The following is a 22,541-nucleotide window of genomic DNA, read 5'->3' on the forward strand; positions in this document are numbered from 1 at the left end:
TGCGAGGTAGCGTCGCCTGCATGTGAACGGGGGCTTAGGGAGTCATTTTGAAAAAAGCTTTAGCTGCATATACAAATTGTTTCACAGCACTGAGTCATGTCAGCCACCTGTTTCACAGGGTTAGCCTAAAGCTGTAAAATATAAAATGATCAACCTGTTGCTAAGAACAACACTGTCCCAAAATTTGCATGGTGTCAGCTCTCAATAAAAGCTTGTCATGTCTGCATACAGCACGCAAAATGTGGAACTTGGAAAAGTCTGCTTAAATTTTGAAATCCGTGATGTGACACATTTTTTTATGTGTTTCTGTGTGTAACTCATAACTGTTTAAATATATAGCAAGTCAGTAGCCTAGAAACATCAACATCAGACTCAGATATTAATACATGGATAAACACACCAAGCATACGCTAAAAGGCAGATTTGCATTGATCATTTAAGGCTCAACACAGGGATAATTGCTCCCTATGTGTCTTGTTTACACCATGCATGTGCACTGATGTATGTTGCATAAAAATGCAGCATGTTTGCATTTTTACACGGTTCAATGCATGTCACCACATGTCAACGCAGTAAACCATCTTGCACATAAAGTTGAATTAGGTAACCTAGCAGCCATAGCAGACAGAAAAAAAGTCAACACAAAGTGCACAAAAACACTTCAAAACCACAACCTCACATTGCCCACATCCCCTCCCATCCTGATATCCCCAGTCATCACACAAACAAAGTTGGATGGTGGTATCCTCATCAGAATGTATTCTGATATGGTGATTTGGTGCACACTACTTTACTGCACAAGCATGCGGTGATGTGCTGCATACAAAGGGTAGCTTTGCCTGTGTCAGAAATAAGTTCAGTCTGTGGACCCAAAAATTGTTAAAAAAAAAAAAGACCCTAGCAAAATTCTGGATGCGGATTGTTGAATGAATACTTTTTTGTCCAAATAAAGAATTTGAAAATAAATAAATAAAATAAATATATCTACCTCCAAGAAAGAAAGAAACCGTGAAACAACAATAAGGCTGCATTCACATGTCAGCTTATAATCACGGGCAGAACCGCCGCGGTTCCGCCCCCGATTCGGAGATTCATTGCAAATCGCGGGACGCCTAGCGTTGCCCGTTGATTTGCAATAGCCCCCCAAACGCCGAGCGATGTTGCCGCGATTTACGCCCGCCGAATCGCGGCAACATCGCGCAAACAAAATCGTGGGACGCAATACGCTCCAAAGAAGCTCTTGTACTTTTTTGGAGCGTATTGCGTCCCGCGATTTTGTTTGCGCAATTTTGCCGCGATTCGGCGGGCGTAAATCGCGGCAACATCGCTCGGCGTTTGGGGGGCTATTGCAAATCAACGGGCAACGCTAGGCGTCCCGCGATTTGCAATAAATCTCCGAATCGCGGGCGGAACTGCGGCGGTTCTGCCCGCGATTATAAGCTGACATGTGAATGCAGCCTTACTCCTTAAAAAAGTAAAACAAAAGTAAATTTTTTAAATACTGTAAGAGTGAAAAAAAAAAAAATTCAGTAAAACACTAAAAAACAAAAACAAAAAAACAACTGGGGAAAGGGGGAGGCAGGCGAAGTTGTTGCCAACACATTAACCACTCTACAACCGCTCACAGTAATACTACTGCGGCAGAGTGGTTCGTTATCGTCCAGTCACGTAGTATTAACGTGATTGGACACTCCCCCTTCTGGGCGGCGCTTGCGCGCCGCCGGAGGCTCGCTCCCGCTGTTTTCATTCACAGCGGGAGTTGGGCCAGGGGAGGAGCAGCGGCGATCGCCGCTGCTCTTACCCGATCATCGGGGATCGAGTCTGGAGATCCGCCCGCTGTGTGTAAACACAGCGGGCGGATCTCCATAGTGACAGGGAGTGACAGATCGGACTGTTCAGCATAGCTGGACATCCGATCTGTCCATGACTCACTCAGTCACCTCCCCCCCTACACGTCAGTAAGCACCAGGCATACATTAACCCCTCCCTCTCCAATAAAATTAACCCCTTCCCTGCCAGTGTCATTTTTACAGTAACAGTGCATATTTATAGCACTGATTACTGCAGTAATGTCACTGGTACCCCCAAAAGTGTCAAAAATGTCAGTCAGGGGTCCGGTCTGTCCGCCGCAATGTCGCAGTCCCGCAAAAAAAATCGCAGATCGCCGCCATTACGCGTTAAAAAAAAAACACCAAAAATGACAGAAATCTTTCCCTTTGTTAGTAAACGCAATAACTTTTGCGCAAACCAATCAAAATACGCTTATTGCGATTTTTTTTACCAAACATATGTAGCATAAAACAAATTGGCCAAAAATTTTTAAAAAAATTGGTTTTTACATCTTTTTTGGGGGGAATTTCATATAAAAAAATGTTAAAAATATTGTTATTTTTTCAAAATAAACGCTCTTTTTTTGTTTATAGCGCAAAAAGTAAAAATCGCACAGGTGATCAAATACCACCAAAAGAAAGCTCTGTTTGTGGGAAAAAAAGGACGTAAATTTCGTTTGGGTACGGCGTCGCACGACCGCGCAATTGTCAGTTGAAGTCGCACAGCGCCGAATCGCAAAAAGTGGCCTGGACGGAAGACAGCAAAATCCTCCGGTGGTAAAGTGGTTAAAAAGTGAAGTACTGGAAAGTACTGTTGGGTCAACACAGTATTTCACAGTATAAAGCACTCTCCCCAATCACACATTGTTAGTTTTCGCTTTCCACTTGACAAATGGCTGATGGGAACCCTGCCTTTTATAGTGAGGGGACTGGTGCATAAGAAAGCTTGGAATACTTTGAAAAAACATAGCTCTCAGTGATGGTAAATAGGACTAATATTCAGCATCTGATCAGCTTTTTGCACAGGTAGACTACCTTTCAATGCCTCTGGGTCACCAAGAATTCTGTTGAGTGTTTCTGGTGAAACTTTTTCAAAGGCTTCATTGGTGGGAGCAAGAAGTGTGTACTGTTTATCTTCAGATTCCAGCATATCAATGAGCCCTGACGCAGCTACAGCAGCCTTGAATAAAAAAAATAAAATATTTTTCTTAAAGTAATTTTATTTATTGATTTTTCCAATATCTAGCTTTTAGGAAAAAAAATACAGTAAAAAATACAATAAAATTACATTATGTATGAATATGCCATATTAAAGCAATATTAGAATGTACCAACCTCCTGTAATTTACAGAGAAAAAGACAAAAGGAAAGGGACATTTCAGGAACTGAACAGATAATATCACAACTTACTGTTAAAATTATATTGTTTTTATTCCATGTCATTAAATACATTTACAAACCAATTCCATTGATAAAATACAGAGATGCCAACTTGTGCATAGAACATATAGATGCTATTCTTGGATTGCCAATCATTCTACTTCAATATCTACTTATTCATTATATTTATCACCCATTGTCACTTAAATAGCAGTGTCTCATCCCTTCAGGGTTTAAGGTGAAACAACACTGTGATGAGGATGTGGAGGTTTACCTTATTCCTGCAGAGGTTGGGACACTGGCATTTTTTTTGGAGGGTTGGGAATATGTGCCCTTTCTATCAAGGTACTGTAATAAAAAGGAGGATTTTGTCTTGGGCTGGTTCCAGTATTGAGCCCACCCTTGGGACTCCTCCCCAGGAATATTTTGTTCCCCCCTTTGATACTATTGCATATGCAGAATTGTGTCCCCAATGTGGGTATGCTGGACATCTTACATCAATATTATTTGCCATGAGACATGGCCTTGTGGCACAATAGATAATTTAAAGCAAAGGGAACTGAAGGGTGTTTCCAGGACAGAGCAAACATAATTTTAGCCCCTAAAAGATTGAAACATATAAGCAACTGTGTGCATTTTGGGGTATTAGCCCCCTGATGATTCAGCAAGGCTATCTGCGGAAATTAGGTATCGCAGCCCCTGTTACCTTATGTAGAGCCATCTTTAATATAATTTATTAGAAGGATTGATTCATGTCTTTATTATCTTGATACATGGACCCTGGATAGTTATCCATTTTAGAAAATAAGAAGTAGAAAATCTCATCAATATTTGGGGTATGTACAAATGATTTTGGGCAATTTTGTATTTTTATAAAAAGTTTTAGCGGTATTTATAAGTTTTTTAACCTCCCTGGCGGTATGATTCTTTTGAATTTTAGGTGCTGAAAGCGGTACCATTATTTTGCATGTAATTCTTGTGAATGAGCAGCCCAAAGCAACTGTATACATTTATTTTATATATATATATATATATATATATATATGTATACATATATATATATATATATACACGTATACAGTTGGTTTGGGCTGCTCATTCACAAGAATTATATATATATATATATATATACGTATAGTATATATATATATATATATATATATATATATATGTATATACGTATATATATATATATATATATATACATATATTTACATAAAAAGTACAGTAAAACTGCAGGAAAGGGCACTGGGGGGCAATGAAATGTGATTTTTATTTTATTTTGAATGGTATCAGTGTGTTTGGTGTGCTTTACATTTGAATTTGCCGCCGGTTCCACCCCCCGGCGGACGTCACGTCGCCGGAGACGGAAGCCGGGGCTCGCAGACGATCGGGAGGAAGCTCCGCCGCATACCGCCCGCATACTTCGCTGGATCCCGGAGAAAAGGTAAGTAAAACCTCTACCAGGATCCAGCGATCTTCCTAGCGCTACCCCGAGTGTGGCTCGGGGTTACCGCTTTTGGCTCTAAAATCTAACCCCGAGCAGACTTGTATAAAGTACTCGAAATTTCTACTTGAGTAAAAGTACAAGTGCTCGATCAAAAAGTGACTTAAGTAGAAGTGGAAGTGCTCGCAGAAAAAGTTACTTAAGTGGAAGTACTAAAGTATTCAACATTTTTTTTACTTAAGTATTGCAAGTAGTTTTGAAAAAAAAATTGCTACTTAAGTACTAAAAGTACTAAGTACCAGTAGTTTTGAAAAAAAATTCTACTCAAGTACTGAAAGTAGAAGTAGAAGTACTGTGTTTTGTAGTTATTAAAGAAAGAAGTCAAAAGTTTGAACATCATATTGTTTTTTATTATTTCAAATGATTTATTCAAATGATTAACCTAAAGGACAATCACAATTCCTTAGGCTGTAACTTTTTGTAAACAAAAAACAGATAAAGTATGTCCCTCCCTTCCCCTTTTAAAGCATCCCTCCTTCTCTTACCTGCATGTTTTTTTTTCTCCACAGCTTATTGGTGCGCAAAATCATATATAAACCAATGTGATATACAACAATATATTCCAATAATGAAATAAAGGAAGAGTGTATGAAATCTAAGTCAATACAAAGTTCAAAATATTGTGAATCTTCAAATATATATATGTGACAAGATGAATATAATTTCATATCTGCTGTTAATGGGAAAGAACCTCCTAACCAGGGCCGGCCTTAGGTGTTCAAGCGCCCTGTGCGAGCTGATCCTGTGGCGCCCCCACCAGCGCCCTGCACATTTTTTCTTGCACTTTTTTTGCACTTCATTTGACTTTTCATTTTATGATCACTACAAACTTAGCCCCCCTTACATTGGAGACCTCCCTTACATCAGAGACCCCCCAACGGAGCCCCCCTTACAACAGAAACCCCCCAACAACAGAGGCCCCACTTACATCAGAGACCCCCCACACAGAGCACCCTTACAGCAGAGACCCCCCAGCCCCCACAAAGAGCCCCCTTTACATCAGAGACCCCCCACACAGAGCCCTCCTTACATCAAAGACCCCCCACACAGAGCCCCCTTACATCAGAGACCCCCATACAGAGCCCCCTTTACATCAGAGACCCCCCCCACACAGAGCTCCCCTTACATCAGAGACCCCCCCACAGAGCCCCCTTACATCAGAGCCCCCCACACAAAGCCCCCCTTACATCAGAGACCCCAACACAGAGCCCCCTTACAACAGAGACCGCCCACACAAAGCCCCCCCTTAAGTTACATCAGAGACCCCCCCATGTTTCCCTTAACCAAGATGGCCGCCAGTGCCTCGATTGCACTGCGCATGCGCACGTGCCTCTACTGCGCGTCCACCGGAATCCCCGCCTCCCAACGCTGAGACGTCAGCGAATGGAGACAAGGAAGGGAGGAGCGGAGTGGCCGAAGGCCGACACACATGTCAGAGCGCCGAGAGGCGCATGTGGAAGCACTCCACGCCGGCCCAGCGGAAGCCTGGAGCGGAACAACGCTACCCAAATGGCCAGAGACCAGGTACCCATAAAAAAGGGGGGTATCTTTACCTTTGCCTTCCTATAGAAAAGGGGAGGGGGGAGGGGGAAGGCAGAATAGGGAGGATAATTGAAAGAGTAGGAGAGAGCAGTAAGGAGGGAAACCAAACAAAAAAGAAAAAGGGAAAGGCAGAGAAAAGTAACGAGTAACTATGCAGCACAAAAAAAAATATCGGAGTAGAAGTATCGAAATCATCGAAAAAATGTAGTGAAGTAAAAGTAGAAGTAGGAGAAAAAAATTCTACTTTAGGAAAGTACAGATACCGCATTTCGGTACTTAAGTACAGTACTTAAGTAGTTCTACTTCGTTACTATACATCTCTGACCCCGAGTCACGCTCGGGAATACCGCTAGGAAGGTTAAGATATCCATTTACAGACACTCCATAATCTCCCCTTCTGCATTTCTTGCATTACTGCACATGTGAATGCTGATACAGATTTGAATTACTGTATCTTATCTATAAAGTGCTATTCTAATAATTTTTAGTAAATGCTATTCAGAAAAAAATAAACTAAACTGCAGTATTTGTATTACATTAGATATTTACCCCCAATTAAGGAAGTGGACTATTGGTCTAAGAAATGCATTAAGAATTCTGTGTCTTCCTGTCAACCACCCTCAGACCAATTCTGTAATAATTCTGTGATAATTGCTATCTATGTGACTTTAAAGTGATTGCAAAGTCGCATGCTTTTTTTAATAATAAACATATTATACTTACCTCCTCTGTGCAGTTGGTTTTGCACAGAGTGGCTCGTATCCTCCTCTTCTCTGGTCCCTTTTCGGTGCTCCTGGCCCCTCCCTCCTGTTGAGTGCCCCCACAGCAAACAGCTTGCTATGGGGGAACCCAAGCCGAGCTGCAGCTCTGTGTGTCCATTCAGACATGGAGCTGCCGTTCGGCCTCCTCTCTCCTCATTGGCTAAATTACTTTGATTGACAGCAGTGGGAGTCATTGGAGCCGCTGCTGTGTTATAACCAATCAGGAGGGAGAGTCCTGGAGGGCCTCGTGGATATCTCTGGATAGAGAGATAGAGCTCAGGTAAGTATTAGGGGTGCTGGGGCCGCTGCTACACACAGAAGGCTTTTTATCCTAAAAAACCTTCTGCCTTTACAACTCCTTTAAGTATATGTGACCCCCTGCCTTGTAAAAAAAAACCTACTAAGTTTAAAGGGGAACTGAATAGCTAAATGTTGTACATACGGTATACATATTCAAATACATAAAAACATCATGAATACATTTTTTTTTTTAAATAAGTGATCACGTGACCTCTGTTCTCAGCTGCATAAGGACTTGGGGTGGTGATGCTGTGGGGTGTGTCAGCAGGAGGCAGAGAAACTGCAGCACACTTATCTTCCCAGTGATTTTCTGTGCAGGGGGGCGTGCCAATCCAAGTCTTACCACTAGATTACAGGCAGGATTCCTCTAAACTAGAATGCAAAGAAGCAAACTGACCACTCTGGAATGCGCCTATATGATCTGGTCTGGTCAGTTTGAAATAGGAAAGCAGGGGGACTTTCAGGTATTTCACACAGAGGAAGCCATATAAGTCGAACAGGATACTTTTCCAAACAAGTGCATGGTACAACGGACACACATCAGGAAAATGAAATGTTAGGGTAACATACTTTAAGGGGTGACAAATATTATGGATGAGTAGATATTGATATGGTATGAATAATACTCAATGAATGACATCTATATGCTCTATGCATAATTTGGTATCACTAATTTGGTATCACTATATTTTATGAATAGAATTCGTTTTTAACTGTTTTAATGGGATGGAATAAAATCCAAATAAATGTAAAGGTTGTTATATGAACTAAAAATGCTTTTTTGATCTTTGGAAGTGCACCTTTCCGTTCATTGCCATTGTCATCAATGGGTAATGTTCATTGATGCATCCAAAAATGGATAGTGCACATACATTATTCACACAGATGTAAATTATTACCACAAAAAATGATAAATAACATGTGTACATGCACTGATATACATTAACCGCTTTACTACCGCCCACCGCAGTTATATTGCGGAAGCAGCCGCTTCTGGGCAAACGCTCTTGGTCACTTGCAGATTGCCACCTGACACCCGCGATCACTCCCTGTTGAAAGAAAAGAACGGTCGGCTGTTGTAAACACAGCGTGTGACCGTTCTTCTCCCTGCAATGATCATAGAGCCTATGTCATCCTTCTATATAGGAACACAGGTCGCTATGGTAATTTCACAAGCCACGCCCCCCCACAGTTAGAATCACTCCACTAGGCTCACATTTAACCCCTTGATTACCCACAATGTTAACCCCTTCCCTGTCAGTGTCATTATTACAGTAACAGTGCATATTCTGAGCACTGATTACTGTAGTAATGTCACTGGTCCCCCCAAAAGTGTCAAAAATGTCAGTTGGGGGTCCGATCTGTCCGCCGCAATGTCGCAGTCCCGCTAAAAATCGCTGATCGCCGCCATTACTAGTAAAAAAAAACAATAAAAATTACATAAATCTACCCCGTAGTTAGTAGACACAATAACTTTTGCGCAAACCAATCAAAATACGCTTATTGCAATTTTTTTACCAAAAATATGTAGCAGAAAACAAATTGGCCTAAAATGTTTTGATTTTTACATTTTTTTTTTTGGGGAATGTCCTATAGCAGAATGTGAAAAATATTGTTTTTTGTTTCAGAATTGTTGCTTTTTTTTGTTTAAAGCACAAAAAATAAAAATCGCACAGGTGATCAAATACCACCAAACGAAAGCTCTGTTTGTGGAGAAAAAAAAGACGTCAATTTTAATTAGGTACAGCATCGCACGACCGCGCACTTGTCTGTTAAAATAATTCAGTGCAAAATATGGCCTGGTCATTAAGGGGACAAATCCTTCCGGTCCAGAAGTGGTTAAAGCACACAGTTGTTAAAAAATATCTATGGTCACAGCATTTTATAATATCAGCAATCTAATAATACAAACAATGATTATATTCAATAATCTAATATGAGCTTATTCCCCTTTCATGTTGTGAGTTTTGCCTGTCTGCTGGCCATCTCTTTCCACAACTTCCTGGATTCCCTGCATGTTTTGCAGCTTCTCTTCTGCTGTTAACTTTCAATTTACAAGGGCTACATATCCTATGGTACCTTGCTGCCTGCAAACAAAAGTTTCTGTACTGATTTCACCTCCTAAAACTCCTCATATGTGCTCCTCTGTAGTTCAGAAGGCAGGTTCTGTGAAAGGTGTGACACAGCAATGCTTACTTACAAGTAAGTAAGGGTGTGGAGATCTTTATAAAATTCAAGAGCATTCCGATTAATAGGAGTAGGTTACAAATAATTGAAATTAAAGGTGGATATGAACATTTAATTTAAACTATAAACGACAACAAACACAAGGGCGCACCGGCCTAATGCATTATCTCTTAGACAGGAGAGGGCTCGGAAGAAGAGGCTCTGCCTCGAAACGCGTAAGCCTGCACAGCTTCAGAGGACGATTCAATCCCGATCTTGTTGCTGAGGATTTTATATTTATTTGATGTGCTTTTTATAAAGAAACTCGTTTGTGAGTATTTTTAATCTATTATTTTAATAAACCTGTCTAAGAGATAATGCACTAGGCCGGTGCGCCCTTGTGTTTGTTGTCGTTTATAGTGTTTTCCGGACCACCCTGGTCCAGCGAGGGGCTGCAAGGCTGAAGTATTATCAAGTTGCCTTGTCATCTGTTTTCATCTACAAGCCTACAGTCAGGTTGGATAAGAGGATTGCACCAATCAGAGCGCAGGGAATAGGTGCTGTATTGACAGTACATTTGCTTGTTTATTTAACCACTTGCCGACCAGTCACATTGACTGTACTGCGGCAAAGTGGCTCGATTCCGTCCAACGACGTAGACCTACGTCGCTGGACTCCTCCCCCTGTAGGCGGCGCTCGCGCGCCACCGGAGGCGCGCTCCCGCTGTTTTCAGTCACAGCAGGAGTCGGGCCAGGGGATCGCCGGGGAATCGAGTTTGGAGATCCGTCCGCTTGTGTAAACAGAGCGGGCGGAACTCCTAAGTGACAAACAGTGACAGACTGCAGGGTTCAGCATAGCTGAACATGCAATCTGTCCCTGTGTCACTCAGTCACCTCCCCCCATGCACCAGGAATACATTAACCCCTCCCTCTCCAATAAAATTAACCCCTTCCCTGCCAGTGTCATTTTTATAGTAACAGTGCATATTTATAGCACTGATTACTGTAGTAATGTCACTGGTACCCCCAAAAGTGTCAAATATGTCAGTCAAGGGTCCGATCTGTCCGCCACAATGTCGCAGTCCAGCAAAAACAATCGTAGATCGCCGCCATTACTCGTTAAAAAAAAAAACACCAAAAATGACAGAAATCTTTCCCTTAGTTAGTAAACGCAATAACTTTGGCGCAAACCAATCAAAATATGCTTATTGTGATTTCTTTTTTACCAAACATAGGTAGCAGAAAACAAATTGGCCTAAAATGTTAAAAAAATTTGATTTTTACATTTTTTTGGGGGGAATTTCATATAAAAAAAATGTTAAAAATATTGTTATTTTTTCAAAATAAACGCTCTTTTTTTGTTTATAGCGCAAAAAGTAAAAATCGCACAGGTGATCAAATATCACCAAAAGAAAGCTCTGTTTATGGGAAAAAAAGGACGTAAATTTTGTTAGGGTACGGCGTCGCACGACCGCGCAATTGTCAGTTAAATTCACACAGTGCCGAATCGCAAAAAGTGGCCTGGACGTAAGACAGCAAAATCCTCCAGTGGTAAAGTGGTTAATTTAAACGTTTGGACCATAGATCCGATTTAATTCTGCCTAAAAATGGGCCTCAGATATCTGTTTTCCAGTCCCTGATAGCCACCAATTAGATTCAACCTTCCCTGTAAAATTACCACAGAAAATCCAAAAGTGGTCACAACGTAATACTGATGATTCCTAGTAGAGAAGCATTAATTTACTGGAAGCCCATTGTGACATATTTTGCTTAAATCATTCTCAGATGAACCTTTTGTATTCGCAGACAACAACAATTTTTATTCACAGAATGTTCCCCTTTTTCTTCAACTTTTCTTACCAACAGCTGTTCTTGAACTTCTGCAAAATGAACAGTCATACCTGTTTTGCAATGAAGTGGTTTTTATTCCTCCCACTATTGTCCGCTCAATAACATGTAACTTTCCATCGCTTTTATGGTGACTAAAACACTGTTTATACAAGTCCAGCATTTTCTAATATAGGAAATAGGAACTCACTCGTAGGGTCTCCAGGCTGTCCTCGGTATCAACCACTTGGGCAATATTGTTTGTGATGGCTGTAATTACTTTATCAATCACATGGACTACACCATTTGTTGCATGATGGTCGGCCTTTATAAGTCTGGCACAGTTTACTGTAACAATCTTTAAAAGAAAACAATAAAATATTAAACATATATATGGCAAATGTCTTTTGTTTCCATTATGTATACCAATGTTAAAGGGATCAGTAGTGTATAAAAACCCAAAACTGAAAACTGCAGAGGTTGACTACCCAACGCACCTCTGCAGTGTAACAGCATATTATTACTACTCATCTCTGTTTTTTTTTTTTTTTTATTTTAAATATTTTTTATTAAATTTCATCACATACATAACAAATATACATTAAAAACAAAAGCACATTACAGTATAACAATATGGAAAGATATTGGTTTACACAAAAAGTTTAAAAATATATTTTTTGGTGTCTTCAGCTTATATTTTACCCCTCTTTTCCTTTCCTCTTTTTCTCTCTCCTCCCCCCAAAAAAAGGGGGGGGGAGTGTTCTATCTACTAAGTTTATTTCATTTAAGGGTATATATAAACATATACCAATGTTAAAGGGATCAGTAGTGTATGAAAACCCTAAATTTAAAACTGCGGAAGTTGGCTACCCAATGCACCTCTGCAGTCAGGGCTGGGACAAGGGGTGGGCAGGATTGAAAGCTGCACAGAGCGCAATGGTTTATTACAGGGATTGGGGGCACCCCGACCCTACCTCAAGAGGATGGGGGGCGCAGTTTGGCATCTTTGCCCTGGGCGCTCGATGACCTTGTCCCGGCACTGTCTGCAGTGTAACAGTGAATTATTACTACTACTCATCTGTGTCTCTTTATAATTGTACCTGCCCATCCTGCCAGATATCACAAATATTATAAAGATGACAAAGCTTGGTTGTTGTGTCGCTGTATAATGATAACCTTTTCACACTTGCTTGCCCTCTCACCACAAAGAGGCAGTAGAAGGGTGTGTACATGTTATATGTTGCTGCTGGAATTTCCCATCCATAGACAGCTAAATAAACCATTCAAAATAGTAATAAAACAATTCTGCACCAGATTCTGCATGCACCAGTTTTAGTACATCTACCCAATTGTGTGTTATATTTCAAAAAAACTTGTTTCTATAGTTTTTACGGATGAAAGTACAAGAGGGCAACCATATCTGCTTAGCATATTGGTATATTAGTATAACACTGGTTCTACTTCCTACTTAGCAACACTACACAATGGTTGTGCTTTATTGTTCTTTTCCACAATGCAAGTCTGAGTTGAATTACTTATTGCTATATTTGAATAGAATAAAAAAAAAAACAGAAGTGTAAACACATAAAAAAAATAATGGGAAAAATCACATCTAAACCCATCAACAAAAATGTAATATATTGCAGCTCACCAGTCATTAGTGGCAGCAATGGTTTTACATTTTTTAGGCTTTTTTTCCTTTATTTTCATATGGTGATTCTGATCCTGACAGAAACACTTTCTATCCTAGTATGACAATGCTCAATAACTACAGTGTATCTATGGAAGAGCAATGTTGTTACCCTTGGCTCTGCTACTGATCTGAACTACAAACACATCATCCTCTCTTTTTTTACATTACAGTTGTAGTGTAGTAGAGTAGAGTGTAGTTGTTTTATAGTTCACAGAAGAAAGCTTAAATAGTAGCTGCTAATAACTATTGAGTTACTAGTACAGAAAACAGAGTATGGCAAGGATACTGGATTTCTACCAGGATCAAAGGGTATTTTTCTGCATTTACAGGAGTATATAGTTACATAGTTAGTCAGGTTAAGAAAAACACAAGTCCATCTAGTTTAACCATTGAGAAAAAAAAAAAACAATCGTACGATCCCATATACACAATCCTATACCCACAGTTCCTAGTTACTAGTCCTGCCCACTGCTTTCTGGATTGACAGCACTGTGTCTGTTGCTAACCCCCCCCCCCCCCTCTGTGATTCGCAGTGTCTGCAGGGGAGCATGTTAGACACAAAAGGAAGAAGAATTTTTCTCAGGCATAGAAGGTAATGAAGTGTTTGGTTTACTTTATGAGGCTTGTGCATCACAAAAAAAGTAAATCAATTTGGCTCCTGTGATACAAGCACCTTTAGTTATACTTTAGGACTCATTCACACTATTACAGTGCATTAGTGCATAGTAAGCTGTGCGCTTATTTGAATGGACTGTCTAGTGCACCAAAAATGCACCAAAAAAGATGCATGTACTATTTTTGGCTGTGCACCACAACACATACCAGAATGATTCCACGTGTTACACTGCCCTGCAATGCACATCCGTACGCAAGGTGCACCAGGATGCCATTCAGAATGAATGGCACACCATTCACTGATACATATAGCAAGCTTTGTCATAAAGGTGGGAATGGGCCCAACAGTGTAAATGGTAAGCTGCAATATATAATAATTTTTGTTTTAGGCCTCATATATTTGTTAAGGTAAACACTGTAATAATAATGAGAAATATATGCACACAGATTGCACGCATTATACTTTTTTCCTAATAAGTATAGCACCAACTGAATATATCTCAATTAGATGGTAACAATTGTTTCTTTGTGTAAAGAGAAAGAAGACGTGTAGCTTGTAATGCATAATTCTGTTTTTGCCTATAAATATGCTTCAACATGTTTTGGTAATCATAATCCTAGGATAAAGGTCCACAAATGACAGTCATTTGCAAGCATGAAAATAACTTTTTCTATGTTTATTTTCCCCCTGTTTATTAAAGAGGAAGTAAACCCTCCTCTGCAAGTTGTACCTATAGGTAAGCCTTATCATAGGCTGTAAATATCTCCTAAACATGTACAGTTTAGGAGATATTTACCTTACATGCCGCCAGTGACGTCACTGGCGCATGCGCTCTGAAGGAACGGCCGATCGTGCCGTTCCTTCAGAGTCCCGTGCCGCGACCGTCGGCTCCCGCGCGCGTGCGCGGGAGTGACGTCGCCGCGGCTCCGGCCAATCAGATGGCCGGATGCCGCGATCCCGGAAGACGGGCGACTGGACATGTCGCCCGTCATAGAGGTGAGTGAGCGGCACGGCGGGGGCTTGTTCTAAGGTAAGTATTGCATAATGAGCTAGTATGCGATGCATACTAGCTCATTATGTCTTTCTCTTGCAGGGTGTAAAAAAAAAAAAAAAACAAACGAGTTTACAACCTCTTTAATATTTGCCTGATTGAGGATTATTAGGTGACCACTGTAGTTCACTATCAAGCTATAATTCTACACTGGATCAAAATATACTTACACCATTGGGATAGTGGTGTACATGTATGTCAAGGTTTTGGTACATTGATGGTATGGTAATTCCATGTTTCAGCTCATCTGTGAGAAGGCGTCTGTCGACCATATGATACCGAAGTGCGTTCAGAAGCTCAATGTTAACGTTGCTCACTAAGGCATCTAATATTTCCTGTAGAAGATATGTAGAAATAAATATGTCAAAATGAAGCTAGAAAAATGGCCCATATGTTTATTATTTACCGCATTTCACAACCGAGCAATCCTGCATTATCTTTATTTGAGAGAACTGTGTACTTACAGCTGGCAAAGCTTTCCATGCCTCATTGCTTGGTGCAAAAATAGTAAAGCTGCCAGGACCTTCAATTTCAGGCTTTAGGTTGGCTTTCTCTGAGTATATTTGTGTTGTAGCTGCTTCAACAACTCCCAGGGTTTCATAAATGTTTGAAAGTGGAAGTGCTGTGGATGATATGAAAGTTTGTGAAATAGCAGAATGTTATTAGGATGTTTACTCTAAATTCTTACAGATATACATTATATATATATATATATATATATATATATATATATATATATATATATATATATATATATATATATATATATATATATATATATATATATATACACACACACGTACAGACACATATACATAAACACATATGCACCTTAACAATCATATTTTTATTTGAAATTAAACACACTATTTGAAAATAAATTTTAAAAACACAGCATTTGAAAAGAAATGTTAAAGACATAAAAAGACACTAAAAAAATTACCTGCAGGGCACCCTTTCTCTCCAGGCACTTTTTCATATCCAGGACAACATTCATAGGCAATTATTCTATAAAAAATAAAACATAAGCATTTTTAATACAATACTACACCAGAAAATCATTTATATCCGGTTGCTGACCGCCTAATGTAGGTGGCAAAGCGGCCTACAGTAGTACGTGATCCCCTCGCCCACTGGCCCAGCTGTGCTGTGATTCTTTATAACCGATCAGCAGGTCTCAGCCAAAGACTGAACACCAACACCTGCTAATCAGCTCAGTGATTCACAAAACAGAACTCTGTGTTTGTAAACAATACAGAGCTCTGTAAACAATACAGAGCTCTGTTTACTGACAGGGGGTTATTGACAGAGCTCTGTTTACTGACAGGGGGTTACTAATGGAGCTCTGTTTACTGACAACAAGATTCTTAGTAAAAGCAGCACACTGTACACACATTACACATAGTTAAGCACACATTTAACCCCTTGAACAATCTAGATGTTAACCCCTTCCTACCTGTCATTAGTTCAAAGACAGTGCATATTATTACCATTGATCACTGTATTAATGTCACTGGTGATGTCAGTGGCAGTTAGACATTTCCCCCGTGTCAGATTGCACGCGCACTATAGCAGTCCCGTTATAAGTCACTGATCAACGCCATTAGTGGTATAAAATAAATAAAAAATTCCACTATACAGTATATCCCATAGATTGTAGATGCTAACAATGTCACACAAACCAATCAATATACATTTACTGGGATTTTATTTTTATCAAAGACATGTAGCAGAATACAGCCAAAATGTATATAGAAATTAGATTTTAAAAAATTTTTTTAGTTGGATATATATTTTATAGATTTTATAGCCGATAAGTTTTATGGCAGATATATATATATATTTTTTTTTTGAACTGAAGAGAAAAAGGGGATTAAAGAAGGTGTGTGTGTGTGGAAACCAACCAGCCCTTAGCTTGCTATACTTACCCACCAGTCTGCTCAAAAACCCCTGTTTTTAACCTATTATGTTAGACAGGTTTATTTGGTTTGTCAGTAGACTGGTGGGTAAGTATAGCAAGTTAAGGGCTTGTTGGTTTCCACACACACACACACACCTTCTTTAATCCCCTTTTTCTCTTCAGTTCTGTTATATACAGGGATGGAGACGCTGAGCAGCGCTTGCCGGTGTCTCATCTAAAGTCCCAAAACTGCCCAAAATTTTCTATATATATTTTTTTTTTTCAAAATCGTTGGTCTTTTTTTATTTATGTAGCAAAAAATGAAAAAAACCAGTGGTGATCAATTACCACCAAAAGAAAGTTGTGTGAAAAAAATGAAATACATTTTGTTTGGGTAAAGTCTTGCATGACCGTGCAATTGTGAAAGTAGCCCAGTGCCTAATAGCAAAAAAATGGCATGGTCATGAAGGGGGTAAAATCTTCTGGAGGGCAAGTGGATATTGTAATCCTGTCATGTACTATATGGGGTCTTCCATTCCTATTCTTCTTCCGAAATTGCTGGTTGCCAAGGTGTTTTGCTAGTGTGTAACACTCCTGCTCTTCAAACCAGCATCCAGGTTTTCTCCTTCTTTGTCTGTCCACCTGCAAGGTGATTAATGTGGCCAGTCTCTGGGGGGGGGGGAAGACCAAACCTGATTTAGGTGTACGTTTAGTAAACTGAGATAAGCCGAGATCTGGATGATCACGGCTTGTCTCAGAGCATTGCCGGTTTAAAATACTGAGAAGAGTAGTGGAGAACATACTCTTCTCTTCTCATCTCAGTACACAAACGGCTTGCGTTCACTGCAACAGAAACGGCCAGTTTAGTAACACATGATGTTACCTTATCACTGTGCTTCTCTTTGAAGATCTCCTCTTTCTGCTTCTCCAGCTCAGAGGTGGAGAATCAGGGGGAGAAGCTGTGTGATAAGAGGAAGAAGACTTCTTTCCTCCTATATATCAGCACCAGTGGGTTCAAAATGAATGTATATATTGTATGTATGTATGTATGTGTGTTTGTGGGTGTATGTATGTGTGTATATATCTATATCTATCTATCTATCTATCTATCTATCTATCTATCTATCTATCTATCTATCTATCTATCTATCTATCTATCTATCTATCTATCTATCTATCTATCTATCTATCTATCTATCTATCTATCTATCTATCTATCTATCTATCTATCTATCTATCTATCTATCTATCTTTGTATATATACAGTGTATATATATATATACTGGTGTATGTGTGTGTGGTGTGTATATATATATATATATATATATATATATATATATATATATATATATATATATATTGTGTGTACTGGTGTGTGTATATATATATATATATTGTGACAGGAAGTCAGGTAAATCTGTGGATGTTGTCACAGACAGGAGATACATTTCCACCTGGTTTAGAAAATTCACCAATTACTATAGGGTGTCGGCTGCAGAGGTGTAAGGACATTAATTGCCTCATCCTGAACAGCTGATGTCTTTCAACGTCCTCTGGCTACCTCTGCAGCCGACACCCTATAGTAATTGGTGAATTTTCTAAACCAGGTGGAAATGTATCTCCTGTCTGTGACAACATCCACAGATTTACCTGACTTCCTGTCACATAATATATATATATATATATATATATATATACACTGTATGTACTAGTGTGTGTATATATATATATATATATATATATATATATATATATATATATATATATATATATATATATATATATATATATATATATATATATGTATACTGTATGTACTGGTGTGTGTATGTATGTATATATATATATATATATATATATATATATATATATATATATTGTATGTACTGGTGTATATATATATATATGTACTGTACGTACTGGTGTGTGTGTATATGTATATATATATATATATATATATACACACTGTATGTACTGGTATGTATGTATGTATTGTGAGGGATTAGCTCGGTGGTAGGCGTGGATGACCCCTTTGGGGGTGCGTTTTCCCAGAGAGATAGCCGATTAGAGGTTGAAAACAAGACTGATTTATTCCTGCAATTTACTTAACACAATTGCAAGCATCAAAACAGCCAAAATAAAATAAAAGACAAAATAAATCCTTGCCTCTGTGGGCGGCTACCTTCTCACAGCTGGAACCTACCTAAGAAGTCTTTCCAACCTACTGTTGGGCCGACACTGCTGATCCTACAGCAGATACTCAAATGTCCATTTGTTTGCTTTTCACACAGCACAAACATTGTCCATTGAACATGTCCCTTTGTTTTCTTTCACACAGCACATGTTCATTTATAACAGGATCCTTTACTCTTCAGATTCTTCACATTTGAACACAGTTCATTTAACAGGTCCCTTTACTCTTCACACTCTTCACATGGAACACTTTGTCTTCTCACCTTTGAGACGTCTTCACTCGTGGTTACCCTCCTTAGCTTCACATCGCTGTAGGGGGTCTTCTCCCATGCTCACCAGCTTGTCGGGAGGCACACATCCGACTGTCCCCCTCTCCCAGCCCACACGGCGACAGGCGGCAGCAGTCCTTCTCCCATGCCCACACGGCGTCGGGAGGTACACGTATGTCTGTCCTCCTCTTCCCAGCTCACACAGCGACAGGAGGCAGCACTCAATAGATTTTCTCTGGACAAATTATAGAGGCCTTGATCTCCTCATTCTGAACAGCTGAATGGTTTTCAACTTCCTGCTGGCTCTCTCTGCAGCCAACACCCTATAGTATCAGTGAACTTTCAAAGCAGGTGGGAATGTGTCTCCTCTCAGTGACTACATTCCCAGATTTACCTGACTTCCTGTCACATACCCCCCCCTCTTGTTTCAACCCTAGGGTTGGGACACATATTTCCAGGCACGCATGTGTCAGGCACTGCTGACTCACTGATAAGCCTCCTATTATCCTCAAGCTTCCGGATGAAACTGTTTTGTCATCTTCATTGACAGATTTCTCATAAATGCCACACAGTTTGTCTCTCATCTCATATACACATTCTTCAACTGCATTTTTGGCATCATTTTGCTCCTTCTCGTTTCTGTCATCTTCATTGACAGCTTTCTCATAAATGTCAGACAGCTTGTCCCTCATAACCGTCTGTCCAATCCACCACGGAGGACCGTGATCCATAGGCAACTCAATTGGGCTAGTCTTAATGTCTTCAACATTCTTAAGACGCCTCTCTCTGCAATCCATAAATGTTTTCCACAAAACTTTGAGAACCTTTGCTTCACTAAGCTTTGTTCCAAGTAGGGACTCTTGACATCCCTCTGTGACTTGAGTTGCCTCTCCATACAGCTGTACACAATCATTGACTTTTTGTTGTAAAAGGGAATGATCTTCCTTCTTGAGCTTTGCTTGCTCTAAGATGCTGTGCAGAGGATTTTCCAATTGAGACAACAGGCTGTCACACATTTCTTCAAAGTGACCCCTGTTCCTTTTCCCAGAGATATCAATATCATTCAAACATTTCATATTCATAGGCAGATCTGAAGCATTTGCACTCATCAACTTCTTAAACTTTTCGCCCTCCTGAGCGAGTCGCAGTAAAGGCCTACTATTTGATTTGATATTCAGTTTATATTTCTTGCCAAACTCTTCACAGAAGTAGCCAACCAGAACATCATCAACTTTCCTTCCACCAACATAGGGGTCAAAGGCAACAACACAGTTGAACCCAGCGATCTGGGTGGTATCCATTATAGACCTCCTCTCTGCATCAGTGAAGAAGCATGGAACTGCAACACATTCTTTTACAGGTTTCTTCAATGCACTTTCTGCTGAACTATTTGACCGCTCAAGGTCACCTAGTTCTTTTTCTTTATCTGAATTCCACATGGAATGCATCTCAAGATCACGATCAAACTTCTGCCACCCGTCTTTCACCAGTTCCATTTTGGAAACACTCCCTGAAAGGCACTTATTCATTTGCTTCACGTTTTCACCAACAGCCTTAGTTTTCTCCACTAGGTTTTCAGCCTGAACTGAGAAATCACCACATTTCTTACTCAGCTCCTTTGTTTGCTGAAGCTCTAATGATACATTTTCCAATGCTTGAAGTTTTTGAAGGAACGGTTTATTCCAAAGGGGTGATTCAAGCCACATGTCGTCACATTTCTGAGGCTCACTCAGGACAGACCCCAAAACACTGATCCTTTTAAAAACTGCATCAGGCACACTATCCCCTCTTTGGGACAGATCCTCTGTTGCCTGGAATTCCTCTTCCAGTTCCTGCAACGGAATCTTCATCTCTTCTACTTGCTGTTCTAAGGCTCGCTTAGACTTTTCTAGCTCCTGAACGCTTTTCACAACATCATCCTTGGAGCTGACCAATTCTTCCATTTCTGTACGCAGCTGTTTAACACTTTCTAGTTCAGCCTTACACTCTAGAGCTTCCTCCAAAGAGCGAGCCAAGAACAGGGCTTTGCTCTTGTTATCACGCACCTCCGTTTCTGCACGTGCGCGTTCTTCTGCATATTTTGCAGACACATTCTTCTCTTCACCAAGCATCTGATCAAACTTCTTTTTCACATCTTCAACACACTGTAATGAACCAACGCTTTCTTCCATGCGTTTTTTCATATCCGCTATCTGAGCTTGCAATGTTGCGACTTGCTCTGATAGGTTTTTCTTTGCTTCCGCCTCCTCTTTTAATTGTTCCAGGAAGCCATTTTTCTCATCTTCCATTTGTTTGAGCTTTGTGCTAAAACTCAGCCTTTGACACCTCTCTTCCTGTAAGAGTTCCTGCGTGTCTTGCAGCTGCGATTCCAAGATAGAAAAATCTTCCGCAATTTCTCTAGATTTGCTGTCTGCTTGAGAAAGCTGATTTGTAACATTGTCCAACTCAACCTGCAGTCGGTTTGCCTTCTCTGACAGCTTAGCACACAATCGGTCACCTTCTGACACCTTGACTTGCGATTCCAGAAGCTGTGCCTCTACTTTTTCCCTCTTATGTTCACAATCTCCTTTTCCCTGCATAAGAGCTTTCACCTCATTGGCTAGCATCTGGGAATAAGAATGTAATTCTGCCACACAGGCTTCTTTCTCCTTTAACTGCTGCTGGACACGTTGGGCTTCACCTTTCCAACTTTCACAGTCTGCACGTAATTCATCTACCACATTGCTCAAAGTAGTGAGCTCATACACAGTACTCAGTAATTTAGCCTCTCTTTCACTTTTCTCGTTGTCACTGAGAGACAATGTCGTTTTCAGAGCGACATTCTGTTCCTGCGACTCCTGCAGGTCTATTTTTGTAGCTCCCAAAGACTGAAGACTTTTTTCCAGCTGATTACGCAACTCCAACATATCAGCCATACTTTGCTTCTGCAAAGTCTGAATTTCACTTTCCTTTTCCATGAGGATGGTATCTTTCTCCATTATAGTCTCTCTGCGTTTTTGCAACTCGACCAAAAGAAGAGCAGTGGATTCTTCCCACTGTAACACATGAGACTTGAGTAGTTCATTCATTTCCTGCAAGTTTCTATGCTCCATTTTAAGCAATTCCAAGGCTTGTTCCTTTTCTTCCATTTTCCGTTGCAAGGCATCCAACTCAGCCCTGCACACATACTCGGTTTCCTCCAAACCGATGGCCTCCATTGGCTGCTGGCGTCTCTGTTTCCAGCCTGCCATGCTCTCTTGATGAGCCTTTTGTTGAGCTGCAAAGCTCTGCTGAAAATCCGCATTTGCCTGCTGTTGAGCTGCATTTGCTTGCTGTTGAGCTGCATTTGATATAATCAGATGTTTCAACATCTCCTCCATTTTGAGTTTACTTTTCATCTGAGCACACTGCGTCTCCATAGCGGTTTCATCAGTGTTGCTAGGGACAACAACCTTCCTCTTTAGTAGACTCTCTTTAGGCATGGATGGGGCTGGTTCAGACGGCAACATCCCCTCCATCCATAGAATCC

The 22,541-nt window shown here is 40.2% G+C and overlaps 1 protein-coding gene across 1 annotated transcript in view; it reads right to left on the reverse strand.

The window, feature by feature from the left end:
* The window catches only part of TGFBI (transforming growth factor beta induced), a 117,650-nt gene that overhangs the window by 52,491 nt on the left and 42,618 nt on the right, over positions 1-22,541 (reverse strand). The window contains exons 3-7 of the mRNA XM_082256512.1: positions 15,615-15,679; positions 15,136-15,293; positions 14,842-15,006; positions 11,523-11,669; positions 2,865-3,009 (exon numbers count right to left, since the gene is read on the reverse strand). Of these exons, the coding sequence (XP_082112638.1) occupies positions 2,865-3,009; positions 11,523-11,669; positions 14,842-15,006; positions 15,136-15,293; positions 15,615-15,679 (680 nt within the window). The remainder of the gene's footprint in view (positions 1-2,864; positions 3,010-11,522; positions 11,670-14,841; positions 15,007-15,135; positions 15,294-15,614; positions 15,680-22,541) is intronic.

This window comes from Pelophylax lessonae (assembly GCF_965119305.1).
Source record: "Pelophylax lessonae genome assembly, chromosome: 4".
Classification (NCBI taxonomy): Eukaryota; Metazoa; Chordata; class Amphibia; order Anura; family Ranidae; genus Pelophylax; species Pelophylax lessonae.